Source organism: Haliaeetus leucocephalus, unplaced genomic scaffold (assembly GCF_000737465.1).
Source record: "Haliaeetus leucocephalus isolate CR32 unplaced genomic scaffold, Haliaeetus_leucocephalus-4.0 Scaffold517, whole genome shotgun sequence".
Lineage (NCBI taxonomy): Eukaryota > Metazoa > Chordata > Aves > Accipitriformes > Accipitridae > Haliaeetus > Haliaeetus leucocephalus.
In genome coordinates, this window is record NW_010972953.1 from 2353439 (window position 1) to 2368175 (window position 14737).

The 14737-nt window shown below is 49.2% G+C and overlaps 1 protein-coding gene across 1 annotated transcript in view; it reads left to right on the forward strand.

Moving 5' to 3' along the window:
* The window catches only part of CSMD2 (CUB and Sushi multiple domains 2), a 307074-nt gene that overhangs the window by 272789 nt on the left and 19548 nt on the right, over nt 1-14737 (forward strand). The window contains exons 50-57 of the mRNA XM_010576319.1: nt 220-405; nt 726-920; nt 2284-2457; nt 2826-2999; nt 5712-5885; nt 6737-6925; nt 9538-9711; nt 12004-12186. Coding sequence (XP_010574621.1) covers nt 220-405; nt 726-920; nt 2284-2457; nt 2826-2999; nt 5712-5885; nt 6737-6925; nt 9538-9711; nt 12004-12186 — 1449 coding nt within the window. The remainder of the gene's footprint in view (nt 1-219; nt 406-725; nt 921-2283; nt 2458-2825; nt 3000-5711; nt 5886-6736; nt 6926-9537; nt 9712-12003; nt 12187-14737) is intronic.

Genomic DNA, 14737 nt, shown 5'->3' on the forward strand with positions numbered 1-14737 from the left:
TTGGCTTTGCTGTTACCACACTGATAGACAGGAGTTGAAAATCTGATCCTCTGTGAAAGTGGGCATTCATTGCAGCTTCTGGGGTTCGACAGGGGGCTGGAACTTTGGTTAAATAGGAAAGCTTGGGATCTGGGCTTTCAGCTCACTTACCACAAACCCATGATAAAATTGGAAGCTGATTCCTTGGCTGTGGTTTTTCCCCCCCCTCCTTCTTCCCAGCTCGCTCCTGTGGAGTCCCCAGAGCCCCAAAGAACGGCGTTGTCTTTGGCAAGGAGTACACGGTGGGAACGAAAGCCGTGTACCACTGCAACCAGGGCTTCCAGCTGCAGCCCGGGGAGGAGCCCAGCGCGGAGTGCCTGCAGGCAGGGCAGTGGAGTAACGGCAACCAGCCCCCGCAGTGCGTGGGTGAGTGTTTGCGGCCGGTGCAGTCCCACGGGGAATTTTGGAAGTCTCTTCGGCAATGTCTTCCAGCTCTAGCGTGGACGGCTTTGCCTCACAGGTGCGGTATTTAGGATGCCGGGTTTCTAATCCTGCAGAACGCGGGTCTGATGTCCCCTCTCGTGGTGTCTTGGTTTCCCACCTGTAAAACAGAGATGCTAATACTGGTCCCCTTGTTAAAAAGCCAGCGTGCTAGCTGAAATGCCCTCAAGTGCCCTGGAGTTAAACACCTATTAACGTCTTTTTGTCTCATTTCTTTTCCCTGACTCACCATATCTGGTTTTTAGCTGTCACCTGTCCCGATATCAACAGCATTGCAGTCGAGCATGGTCGGTGGCGGCTGACCTACGAGATCCAGTACCACTACAACGCCCAGCTAATGCTCATCTGTGACCCCGGGTACTACTACACAGGCCAGCGGGTCATCAAGTGCCAAGCCAACGGGAAATGGAGCATAGGCGAACCGATGCCGACCTGTAAAAGTAAGAGCGGTGAAGCTCAGGATGGGGACCTCGCAGGGGATGGGGGTTCTGTTTTCGGTTCGGTGGGTGCGCGAGCTCCGCTGTTGGCATGCGAACAGACCACAGCCCTGGCCGCTCTTGGCAGCGTCTGAGAGCGTGGCCGTGGAACTGCTCGGGTAGAAGAGAGTTTGGATGCTGGGAGAGGTCATCTCTTGATCTGATTCTTGGTTTAATCTAAACAGTTCTGCGAGAACTCAAGCACATTAGCTCATCTGTTGCTGTCGGGTCCCAGCAGTGTAGCTGTCACTGGTGCCAGATGCTCTGAAGTTTGCTTTTAAGAAAGAAAGAAATTCTGATTTAAAGCCTAACCTCTTCCAATTTTATGCAAACGGCAAGTTTACAAGGGTAGCAGTGTCACCTGTAAATCAAAAACACTCTTGGCAAACAAGCAGCTCGCTCAGTTGTTCTGACATGACTGCTGTGCTTTGGATCTTTTCTTTTGTCAAAGGTGGAGGGTTTTTTTCTCTCTAAGTGCGGATAGAGACAGAAAAATTTCTCCCTCAGAACGGCAGCTTTCCCTTCCCTCCTGCCTCCCTTTGTTTCTAGAGATGCAACTGCTGACGTCAGTGACAGATGTAGTTTTACCCCTGCTAGCTCTTCAGCCAGATCCAGGAGCGTGAGCCTGACCTCGTTTTATTTCTTCAGCGTTATTGCCACCTAAATTCAAATGACGGGATCTTGGCAATGCTCTGAGGTCAGAAGCACCCAGCGTGAGTCTCTTGATTTCTTGCTGAGTGCAAAAGCTCCGGAGGGTTTGCAGATCTTTAAGGTAGATAAAATAAAGAGCTGAAGTTTGTGGCCGGGAGCTGCATTTGCATGGGCTCCTGGCCAGGCTCCAGCTGCACCCCGCAAAGCAGGCTTGTGGCTGGGTGTCCTCTGTGGGTCTGACCTTTAGACACCAGCTCTGTCCTGGAAGCCACGGTGTGAGAAAAAAATGGGTGTCATATTCTAATTGGAAATATGTGCCATTTTGTGGCGTTTCTGGAAGTCAGACTTCCCAGCTGTATCTAGCAATGGGTTAATAGTAGAAATATTCCTGAGTTAAAAACTTCCTGTGCGAAAAACTACTATAGTTTCTTCCTAGCCGGTCTTACCTTTAGTACTTCTCTCGTGTCCTGAAGCATAAATATTAACAGCACTTATATTTGTCGCCTCACGTAACATGACTCTGAATCATTATTACCCACGTAACTGTTTAACAATCTTTCCTACTCATTTCTGACTTCAACAATAGCTTGTGGTGGTAAGCGTCACCGAGCGCATTTCTTTAAAAAACACAGCTCCCCTCCTGTTCTCGCTTACTGTACTTTGGGATCTCTTCTAGTTATCTCCTGCGGAGACCTGCCGACTCCACCTAACGGCAACAAGATCGGCACGCTGACCAGCTACGGGGCCACAGCCATCTTCTCCTGCAACACTGGCTACACCTTGGTAGGGTCCCGTGTGCGGGAGTGCATGGCCAACGGACTCTGGAGCGGAGCAGAAGTGAGGTGTCTGGGTAGGTGCAGAGTATCCGTGATGTTTGTTGGGGAAGAGTCCCGGTGGCGTTTCGGGAGGGAATAGGAATTTTAGGTACCGATTCAGGAAAGAACCCAGGCGAGGAGTCAACACTACTGAAGCTGTAGGGTTTTAAGTAGATATAAAAAGGAAGCAGACTTTGATTCCTTACTGCTCAGCAGATGAGAGGTGTTTTGAGATCGGAGAGGAGAGCTTTAACAACAATAACGTTGGTTTTGCAGCTGCTCTGGTTTGATTTATGACTGCAGAGTCTCGAATTCAGGTCCACCCGGCGAGGCCGGGTGGCGCGCGGTGCCTGCCGAGGGCAGGCGCGACCTCTCGCTCCTTCTCCTTGTCTCCCTCCTGCAGCGGGGCACTGCGGCGTTCCCAGTCCCATCGTCAACGGGCAGATCAACGGGGAGAACTACAACTACCGCGGCAGCGTGGTTTATCAGTGCAACCCCGGCTTCCGCCTAATCGGCATGTCAGTGCGGATCTGCCAGCAGGATCACCGCTGGTCCGGGAAGACGCCTGTCTGTGTGCGTAAGTATGTTGTCAGATTTCTTTGGCCCTGGTGACGGTCAGAGGACAGGAGCATACGTACAGACGGTTGCACAGAGTTTACGCGCCCAGGCTGCGTACGGCCGCTTTGCACGCACGCAGCGAGCGTGCTGCGCGAGCGTCCCCGGGGCTCACGTAGGAGAGAGCCGAGATGTGGCAGGAGTGGCAACGCTGCAATTTTGGCCGCTTTGCTTCTTCCCTCTGCTTTGTAAATTCCACCTTTCTTTGGTGTTTTTCACACGCTGAATTTCTAACGGAGGAGCCCAGTGGAAGGTGTGGTTTCGGAGGAGACCACCCTTTATCGGGGTGCGGGGAGGTTAAAGGCAGACGTAGCCCTGCCAAGGACACCACAGTTGTCACCGTCTTTGAGACCCGTGCTCTGTGCTGGAGGAGAATCGGTCTCTCTCCTCCTCTGATCCACGTTCACAAGTCACCTTGTACAACCTGCTCATTTATCTTTCCAGTGAGCTAATTAAGTCAGTCTCTGGAGCTCTAAGGTGTTAATAAGTTTAAGCATCTTCTTATCAATGGACAGTGCGCTCCATGTATTTCATATCATGATTCTCCAGTTGTTTGCTTCCAATCTCTCCTGTCTGGTTTAGAGCTTTATGTGCTGAGGCACAATAATAACAACAAGATAGGAAGTAAGGAATGACCTATCAATGAATATGCAGATTCCAGCCTAAAAATAAGAAACAGACTTGAGTTGTCAAGGTTAGCGGGGACTCAAAAACTTGGTGGGTGTCTACAATTCTGCATGAGCTTTTTAGGAAAAAAATTATTGGAATGGCTGTCTCTGGGTCTGTAGGTAGGTTTGAATCACTCTCGTGTCTGAAGATGCTCTGTTGAGAAAGTTTTAATTCACTTTTACCTGCCAAGTATATGCATACTAACCTTGGATCAGGAAATCATATTGATAGAGGTCCTCCTGCTGTCGGGCAGATTTATGGAAATGCGGGATTTTCTAAACATCCATTTTCATGGCTCGTCTTGTTTCTTTCAGGAGGGACCAAACCCATTAGAACAAAGCAGATGAACATTACTCATCTGTGTCTGTCTTCTGACTACTGAACCAGTACAGGACTGGTTCCTCTGCAGCACCTTTGTCGGGCTCTGCTTTGTGCCAGCTTCTGACTTTGGTGCCTGAAAGCCCACCAAGCTTTCGTGCAGAGATCTGTAAAGGTGTCTTGTGCAGAAGTTGGCCTTGAAGTTATTGCACTGTGTTAGGCCTTACAGATAACATAAATTTAATGTCGTTAGAGCAGACCAGTGTTCGGCTCTGAAATTAGATGCCTTGAGGCTTTATTGCTTCTGAAGAAGCTCGGGGCACTGTGTATGTTAGCACATTATAATTTCCTATTGTCCTGATATTTTCTCTTTAAACCTGCTACAGTTGCTTCCTCTGTACGAACAGGTCTTTTTGATCCATGCCAACTGTGGGGAGCCTTTTTTTTCTGGGACAGAATCCATCACCTGTTTCAAAACACGTATAATCATATTCAGAAGTACCTCAGAGAATCTGACATCTGCTTCCTGCAGCACCGAAAGGCTATCTTGCTTCATATTTTTTAGACCCGTACCTGTCATCAGCTTGCATAAGGAATAAATTCCTATCCCTGTGGTATAGTCCAGCCCTGGCAGTCAAATGTGTTATGGATCTTTTGTGGGAATTTCATCTTCCCTTCTGGCTTTGGCAGCTGTACAGCTAAACTGCTGGACTTTTACTGATGGACCATTACCCTTTTTCAGCATGACAATAATCAATATTGCTTTGTCCTCAGCTGTCGGAAGATGTCGCATTCCTTAAGCAGCCAAAAAAATCTCTTTATGGTGTATCCTGACGTTTCTTTTGCGCAGTGGAACTCGCTGCTGTGCTCCAAGCCAAGGTCTCCGGGCTTCGCTCGCAGCAGGGGCTCTATCCTCCCTGCATCGCCCGCCTCAGCCGAGGTGCCAGCGGAGTGGCCCAGGCAAAAGCACTTTAAATTTCAGTTTTCTGTGAGCTTACTGCTGCTCCAGCGTTTGTCTCTGCACCTTCCCTGGGCATTGTCAGAGCGGCTCAGACCGGGACCCTTTAGCCCTTTACCTCGTCGCTGGCCCGAGCTGGCATCAGCCACAGGAACTAGAACTACACAAAAATCCTCATTTCAGGGATTTAGAAATAAAGGGTTTGCCCCAAAGTTTTTCAAACTTAAAGCAGGCAGATGTAAGCTTTCTAGGCCATATGCTAGAAACCTGATTTTTTTCTCATATTTTTCCTCTAACTATCCCTCCAGGTGTAACTTTATACTGCAGCGAGCATACATCTGACTTACACCAGGGAGAGGGAGGAAACCATCCGGTTTCGTGACTCTGTGTGTGATGCCCAGGGTAATGTAAGGCAATAGATTAATAGCAGTAGCTGGGATTTTTGAAGAGGAGCTCTAGGGATTTACGGTGTAAGTCAGTAGGATGCTGGCACTCAGCTGCTTAGAGAGCAGTTCAGAGAATTTCTTGTGCCAGTAAAATGAACAAAGTTACCGTGCTCTCAATTTGATTCAGTATTTCAACAGAGCCGGCCACAAATCTTTGAAGTCCCTGTGGGTTTCAGGGTTGATGTGGGGGTTTTTTATGGTCTCCTTCCTTGGGAACTTTTTCCAATGGATCATCCACTTTCTTCCGGGCAAAAAAAGTAATATCTCCAATTTCTAATTGTAGCCATCACTTGCGGCCACCCTGGCAACCCCGCCAATGGCTTGACCCAAGGGAGTCAGTTCAATCTGAACGACGTGGCCAAGTTTGTGTGCAACACTGGGTACCGCCTGGAAGGAGCATCGCAGTCCCAGTGCTTGGCCAACGGACAGTGGAGCAGCACCCTGCCCGCCTGCCGCGGTAAGTCGTCCGCCTCCACCCCGGTCGAGGCAAACGGGGCCTGCCTGTGCCTTCCTCGCTGGTTTCTCTGGGTTCCTAAACTCCAGCTTGCTGCTGTCATAAAGTCACGTAAAACAAGTCTTGCGGTTCCTCAGGAATGTGCAAGTGATGTTTGAGCTCCGAGCGCTGGGTAAATCTCATGCAACAAACCTGATTTTCCCTTGGGCTTCGCTCAAAGCTGTTAGCGGACCCTGCCCAGCCCCGCATCCTCCAAGACATTGAAGTGCGTGTTGTAAGTGGGGGACACACAAGAAAATATCGGGCCGGACCCCTAGCAGAGGTCGTCCTGGTAACCACAGACCAGTTTACTCCAACCAAACGCCACTGTCTTTGCGCAGAGTCCTTTGTCCTTCTAGGCTGCCCTACTTCCACTGGTATTAGCACTCAAGTTCACTTATCAAATTCCCTCCCCTCCCTGCACTCCTTTCCTCTGTACTCCCTTAGTCCAGTATCTCTGTCAATACTGTTGCTGTGTCGGTCAAGAAATCAGTTATTCTCAAGTGGCTAATGTCAGTCCCGGTTTGGGGCCAGAGAGCAAGGCTCTGCTGCTGAGCCTCGCATGGCAGGGCGAGAGCCTGCAGGATTGCCTCTACTCTCTCTTTTTTCCTTTTAATAAGGATTTTTAGTATTTCTGCCCTAAAGAATCTTAAAAAAAAAAAAAAGACTGAAAAAACCCCCCACCCCAACCCTGAAATCGTGGAATATGTGATTTGCAATTTTTTCCCCTTTTCCTGCTCGTTTTTGGAGAATCCTTTGTTCTTTGTTACACCCTTTGTTTTGTTGTTTTTTTTGTTGTTGTTGTTTGTTTGCAGTTGTAAACTGTACTGACCCCGGGCACCTGGAAAACAGCATCCGACAAGTGCAGCCAAGTGGTCCTCACAGATTCAGCTTTGGAACAACTGTCTCATATCAGTGCAGCCATGGATATTACTTACTGGGTACACATGTCCTTACCTGTCAGGGCGATGGCACTTGGGACCGTGCCCTCCCACAGTGTCTTTGTAAGTTCTTCAGAATAATACCCATCCACCACAGGCTTTCATCCCATGTAGTTCTCTGTTGTTTAGCTGTGAACGGTCATGTAGAAAGTCTGGATCCAAAGCCCTTTGTAATCCATGGGAATCATTCCATCAGCCTCGCTGGCCTCTGGATCCTGCCCACGGAAGGAAAATATGTGGTCTGAGGAGAGAAATCCTATTAGACAGAGATGGTTTCCTTCTGCAGGGGAAGGCAGCTCCCACTGAGTTTTACTGGTTTTGTGCAGCTCCAGCGAAGGTATTGCAGGTGGAGAAGGGCAGCGGAACTTCTGCAACACAGATCTTCATAGGAAGCAGCGTGCAATTAGCCTGACCGAGGACAGAGTGTGTTTAGCACCGCTCGGGCATGGCTGAGTTTCCATACACCCACTCATCCCCGCGGCTTTGGGGGAGGGAAATGAGAGTGCGACGGTGAAACAAATGCAGCCTTTATTCTGCTGCAGCGCAGGTGCTGAAGAGGATTTGCTTCCTGACCCTCGCTCTACGTTTTTTCCCCTTTCTTTACAGTATCCTGGCCCTTTCTGGCACTGTGGTTTGCAGAGAGAATTGGGAGGTTCTGGGTGATGGGTTTGGCTGCAGGACTATTTCCAATAGTGTAGAAAGACACAAAATAATACTCACAGTGGTCTCGTGCTGTAGTACTAATACCTGGTCCAGGAGATGTTTGTGCATAGTGTGAAAGATGTCAGCAGTGGTATCCCTATTTTACACTGGGGGAAACCAAGGTCCAAAGTGTATTTGGAGTTGACGTAGGGCTGCCCAGTGAGCTAGTGGCAGACGCAGGAGCAGACCCTTCACAGACCAACCCCCAGCACAGCTAGTGTGTCCTTTAGGAGACGAAAGCAGCTGCCATCTCATTACCTGGCATAACGAATCGCTAAAGAAGTCAGAAATGGAGCTCCTTAAGTTTGAATCAGCTTAGCTGTTCCAAAGCCATGATTGTTTCTTTTTTTCTTGTATTATCCTTTGGCACCTAGTCATACGAAGTAGTTTTGGGCACGTTTTCCTTTCCTTTTGTTAGCAGCATGCCACCTTTTTGCATTTGCAGCATCCTGCACAGGCCATGGGGAACTGACAAGTGATAACCGCATGTTACCGCAGCCGCAGGGGCTCCGGGAGGGTAGTTACCTTTTAAAACCTGGGCGCCTAATATCTTAGGCTCCCTTGGTCCACAGCTTTCCAGCTAAGTATAAAAGGGATCTCCTTCCTTAAAACGTTGAGCATCCATTGACTTGGAGGATTTGTGGGCATTCCCAAAACTTTGGAAGCTCAGGTCAGTTTTACGACTGATTATCTGGATTCATGGGCTTAATAGTTTAAAGAAAAAAAGAATTTTGCATGTCTTTGTTTTCTGTATGTTGAACTTAAGATGTGCTCAGTGCTGAAACCCATACCCCTTTAAAGTGTTTATAGCTGGGTACCTAAAATTACTAGGCACTTGCTAAAATATAAATTAAGAAGGTTGATGCCAGACAAGCTTGGGTTGCAAATGTTGTCTCATGCCTGTTTCTGAGGAGGGAGTAAAACAGAGTTGATCCCCTTTGAGGAGTGGGAGACCGAGTCCAATATGTAGAGTATACGGGAGCAGAGCCTAACGCATCAGAAGAAACAGTCTTCACACTGTGTATATAAATCCTTTAAAAAACTCAATACCGCCACAGGTTTTAAGCTTAGCTGAGTCTGCTGGAGTATCTGTTATTAAATTGTTAGTTACAGTGTGAGTTTAAGTATTAGCTATCAAACCCATTTCCTTGCAAAGCGTCCTTGGTTTTAGTCACAGCTCTGCACCAGTATATTTCAATGCCCACGTGCCCAAACATACGCGTGCTCTCCTTTTTATTGAAACATACATCATGTTTTCTACCTAATGCCAGTATTGGTATTTTTAGACTCTAGCAGAGGGAGATAAGATATCAGTTACGGATGCTTTCCTTCAGAAACCGAGTGGTGCATGGTCTTTACGCTGAGCAGCCTCATCCAAACCTGTCTAATAGCCCCTAGATCTGTCAGTGTATTTGTCAACAGCCTCCCTGTCCCCACTCTGATTGCTAAGCTAAAGTAAACCTATTAATTATTGTTAGCCGTGGTTTTTTACTAGCAACGGTTGAGCGAGCAGTGCTCAGAATCTGCCAGGATAATTTGCTCAGGTGTGACACGGCATCAATCGCAGCTCTGTGTCGCAGGACCTGCCGCTGCCAGGGATGGGTGGGGGTGAGGGTGTGCATGGAAATACTCATGTTTAAGAAGGGATGATTTTTCCAAGGAACCTGCAAAATGCCTGTCAAGTGTCAGGACTGGGCATTTACGCACAAACCCTTGGCAGCTCTTACAGGATGAGCTCACGTCCCCCAGAAGGAGGCCGATGCAAGGTCTGCTATGCTGCACATGCACTGTGGCACGAAGCACCGGGTGCTTGGTGGGCTCTGGGGCAGGCGAGGGGGTTCAAGCTGCCGAGGTCCCGTGCAGCGACCTCAAGCACACAGTATTTTGCTGTCTACCTGCTGCTTTTGCCTTCAAACGAGCCTCACGGGGGGCAGTTCCCTCGCAGTTGAAGCTGTTGCATCTGTCTCTTCCAGTGGTCTCTTGCGGCCACCCCGGCTCCCCACCCCACGCTCAGATTTCGGGTGACAAGTACACCGTCGGCTCCGTGGTCCGGTACAGCTGCCTGGGGAAGAGGACTCTGATCGGCAACTCCACTCGCATGTGCCAGCTCGACGGGCGCTGGAGCGGCTCCCTGCCGCACTGCTCAGGTGAGGTGGGCTTCAGAAGGGAGGGGATGGGGCAGTTCCCACCCTCCGCTACCCCTCTTTATCCTGGGAGGGAACAGCCTGATGTGCTTTGGTGAGCTGGAGAAATACACGTGCTATGGAGGGAGATTGTGGAAGGCTCTGAAAATCGCTGCCTCTCAGCTATCCGGTCTCCTGCAACTTGGATGATAAGCGCTGGCAGAGTAAACCGCTCAGCTTGCAACACGAGGAATACATCACTGCAGCAAATGTTTGTGGTAGGAGGTGTAGTGCAGCCTGCTGCTTTACAGGTTTCTCCATGCAGAGTCTGTACAGGATGAACATGTCTTATGCAAAATCGGGTCCTTGCATCCGATCTGCAGCATCTGACCCTCTTTGTCATGCATTCCAACAAAAGAAGCCCATGTGGCCCCTTTCCAGGGCCTGACATCTGCTGTTATGGCACCACAGCAATCCCAGGTCTGCACAAGGCGAGTGAAAGCTGGTACAATGAGTTTCCACATCATCAGCATCTCCACTGAGAGCAGTTTGGCAACAGAAGTCCGTCCCCGCTTCCGTGCCAGAGCGAGAAAGGTCTTGCACTGAAAACATCCTGATAAGCACAAAAAGTCCCTGATGAGACGGACTCAGGTCAAAGTCATGGGGGATGCCGTGAGATGTGGTTGCCAAACCTTCCTGAAATCGGGGTGCTGGGATCTCAGCCGATGGCCTCCAGTGGGAGGAAGGGTGCAGAATAACTGGCAGGATTCTGTGCAAAGCCCTTCCCGCACCACTCGGTCACTTGATCCTCGGAGAGCCGGGAGGCAGACGAAATAGGAGCTTAGCTGGAGCAAAGCATGTGGGACAAGTGTTAATTTTTAATTACGCCACTTAAGTTTAGCAGCTCCACTTGACCAAGTTTAACCTCTGCTTTGGAAGGGAAAAAGAAATCAGGCAGAGTCATCCTCGTATTCAGAAGCTGTATCTGCAGAGCCAAGTTCTTGATCTGTAGCTGCTCGGAAGGGTTTTCTGCTCTAATTCGTGCCTTTCCCCCATGTGGTTTTCACTGTCTCTCCTGTCGTCTTTGTGGGTGGATTTTTGGAAACGTTCAGCGTCATTCTGACTAGTTCCTACTGACATCTGTTGTGTTTGATTTTTTTTTTTTCTGAATGACTTCGTGGAGGCAGCTTTAGACCGAGGCTGATGGCATTGGACAGGCCAGCTCTGACTGGGGGCCAGGTGCGTGCCCAGTACCTCAGAACCGTGATTTCCACCCGAGGGCTTGGGGAGAGGTTCCTCTGTTACACCAAACTCGGGCGGTACAGTTACAATAGCAGCGAGGAGGCAGAATACAGCTCAGATCATCTCCTGCCAAAGGTTCTTGCATGCGGGAGATCGCTACGGTGTGACGGCAGTTTTTGCAAGGTGAAACAAAAGATTTATTGCTATAAGTCATTACATGAAAGAAAATGCTGAACCTGGAGCATTCTCCCCCTTCTCTTTATGAGTAAGTACGTCCCCCAGATGGTGAATAGGCTCATTATGTTTTATATTACACGTAACACTGCAAAGGCTGTACCTGCAGCAAAGCGCAGAAGGCCCGGGAACCGGGAACTTCATTGCTAGCTGCAGGAGTGAAATAGTCTTTTCTGGCTTGGGGGTGGATATGTTTACACAGATCATTAGCGGAGAAAGCCAGGAAGAGGCGTACGCGGTGTGAGCCTGTATCAGGCAGTAAGGAGGTGGGCATTTCTCCAGCCTGCCCCAGAGAACCCCTGCGAGGCATCTGCTCCAGCTGCTCCCTTCCTCCCGTCCTCCTGACTTACAGCCGGCAGCTCCAAGCGTTCGCAACTTGTACGAGCGGATGTTTCTCAGCTGGATCCCTACAGCCTCCGTGCTCCAAACCCAACAGCTTCGTGTTCTGCAAATACAATAGGGCGTGCTGAGGTGGCTCGGAGCGTGTCGTAATTTCTGCTTGGAGGGAAAACCATCCTCATGACTGATGCTGGCAACCGAGCTGCTGTCTGCTGGAGCAGCTGCCACGGAAAGCAGCTGCAGCTGGTGAGGGCTCCATCTTGAGATTCAGGAGTTACGGCCGTATTTTGCAACCAGCTTAAAACCGGCGGGCTCTTGGAGTCAGGGGACATTTCATCTGGAATTTCCCCGCTCTGCTGAGAGCCAGTCGGAGTTAAACGGAGTCAGTCACGCGATCCAAATCTGCGTGCTGGCCCTCCGGATGCCTGCACTTGAGAGGGAAGAAGGGCCAAACCCCATGACTTTGCTTACTCTGCTGATACCGTACTCTTTTCTTAACAGGAGGCAGCCAGGGCTTGTGTGGTGACCCAGGGATCCCCTCGCATGGCATCGGGCTGGGAGATGACTTTGACGTGGGCAGCGTGGTCCGGTTCAGCTGCGAGCCCGGTTACATGCTCCGGGGTTCGTCCGAGAGAACCTGCCAAGCCAACGGCTCCTGGAGCGGCACGCAGCCCGAATGCGAAGGTACTTTTCCAACCCCGCGTCCTCTCCCGTGTCACGCCAAGCCTGCCCTGGTGTCCCCAGAATTACCACAGCAGGGACAGCCGCCCAGCCAGCCCATCCCTCTGTTTTAGTTGCCAGGGACAGTCTGGTGCTGCAAGAAATAATACCCTTGTTCATCGTTTCCTCCAAATACTGCGTGTATGTCGAGGAGCCTCAATCGTCCCCTTTCCAAACATCTGCAGGGCACGTCTCACAGGAGGGGTTTTCAGTGCTAGAGGCTGACTATCACCTTTTTCCATGCCCAGCTCTGTTCTGCAGGGTGCGCCGGGATGGTGCAAAGGGTTTGAGGTCATTCAGGCTCACGCCAACATCTGGACAGAGGTTTAGAGTAGGAAGAAGAGCCTTTGGGATCTGGTCCTCACTCCCAGTCGTCCCCTGAGACTGTCACTCACAGGCTCGCTGCAAGAATCACTGGGGTAAACGTCTCTTGATCTGCATCATGTATCCAGCTAGTTGATCAGAAATGCTCCATTTTGGCATAAGGTCTGTGGGTACCACCAACTAATTCATTGTTGCTTTGTTGAGGAAATTCAGCAGAATGGGAAAAGTCAATAGCTTCAAACCTCTGTCAAAGCTGGAACTGGCACGTGCAAGAGTCATTTACATGAAGCAGAAACACAAAATGCAAATTATAATCCAGTAAGCATATTTTCATATTTGAAAACCCCAAACCTCTTATTTTTCCATTTGAAGGAATCAAGTAAGACCCTATAATCCAATCTAATAAACCCCCCAGCCAGATTCTCTGAGCTGTGCTGCTCACTGCTACTGTTTTATAAAAGTGTTTAAAAATCTATTGGGAAAGAATAAAAGCCAAAACGAGGCAGGATACCAAATGTGAGGAGACCTGGGCAAGTGCTTCTCTCCAGCTGTTTTGAAAGCCAAAAGCTCAGAGAGAGTTTGTAAATGAATTGGAAATTTATTCCAAATTGATGGAGCTCTTGATTGAAAAGACACTGAATCATGTTATTAATGCACTCGGGTCTCGGGTTTTTTTCATTCTCTGTTTTTTTCTTTCAGTGAAAAGGCTCTGTTCATTAATCTCAGGATAAATAACCCATCAGGTTCCAGAGGCACCAAAATACGGATCCCTGGCAGATTTTTTTTCATACTTTATGAATAATAATAACATTATGCCTATAATGTAGTCATTTAATGTTAAGTGCTGACTGGCCAATATAGGAAGGTAATTTACAGTGATGAGCAGCGAGCTCTGTCTCTCATTTGTATTCACAGCGAGTTGCAGCCACTACAAGGTGTTCTTCTGACTGCACTTTGAGTGTTATATTCAACTCTCTGAAACAGGTATTCATAGGAGAGGGAGAGGAGATTAATTTGGGGATTGAATTCAGGGCAAATGAAGATGAGGGCTGAGTGCCCAGGCAGGTGCTCGGAAGGAATGGGCACCTCGGTGCTGCCGTGGAAAAGCTCCAGCGCAGCTCCAGAGCTGCTCGGCACCTCCGCGGCGCATTAGCTCTCTGACTCAGCCGCTTGTTCGCTGCTCTCAGCCACCAGAATTGAGTAAAATCAAGCCTGATGGGGCTTCACAGGTCACCGGCGCTCGCCTGCCCAGGGAATTCAATGCAAATTGCTCTCCAGATTAGCTGCTAGATGAGCACAGAGGGTCTCGGGCCGTTCAGCAGAGGAGGAACGCGTAAATGCGCGGACGTACAGAGGACACGGTGCAAATCCTACAGCGTAAATAGAAGGGAAGGAGAGAGGAGTCGTTACCTCCGTTTCAGAGCGAGCTGCCATAATGGGCTCAATTACAAAGCATCTGCTCGTCTTTGAAGTCAGGGGCTGATGTTCAACGTCGGTGTCTGCCTGCACTGGGACCAGTATAGCTCTGATCCACGGAGGGGATGTGTGGCAGGTTGCGAGCACTGGGCTTCGCAGAGGGTCACGGTGAAACCCGTCGGCTCTTAATCCTGATGTCTTTTACCCACTAGAACATTTCTGAAGAAAACCAAAGGAATAGGGAGGCAGGAAGAAGTCACAGCTGATTTTTCTAAAATGTACAAATGGTTTGGAATTAAATTAATTGCAGGGACTCCATCTGAGACTCCTGCTTCAGTCTGGTTTATGTAGCTCTGGTTTTGTTGTCCCCAGTAAGAGCAGCTTCCCTGGCTTTCCAAAATCAGAGATTTTAGGCCTCGTTTAGCTTTAATTTCCAGCAAGTTTTTAAAGTGTAAATTAAATTTTAGATGCTTTTTCCCTTCTTTCTCCGCCTTCCCGATGCCCCATCCGTGTTTGCTGAGGAGTGGTGCAGGAGGGGGCTCCTCAGTTGTACTCCGCTTTACGCTCCCTCCCCCTCTTATAAGTCGAGCAGAATATTTGCTTGTATAATGTTTATTGTTTCTCCAAGTGAATTAAAACTGCATCCGAAATGAGATGAGGCTCTGGCTGCTCTTTGGCAGTTTCAGTAGATGGAAGTGTGTTTATTTTAAGTGGTAACACTGGGAAAAGAAACTGAGTTTTGTCTCATGCCCATTTGATTGCTGAGGACGTGGGA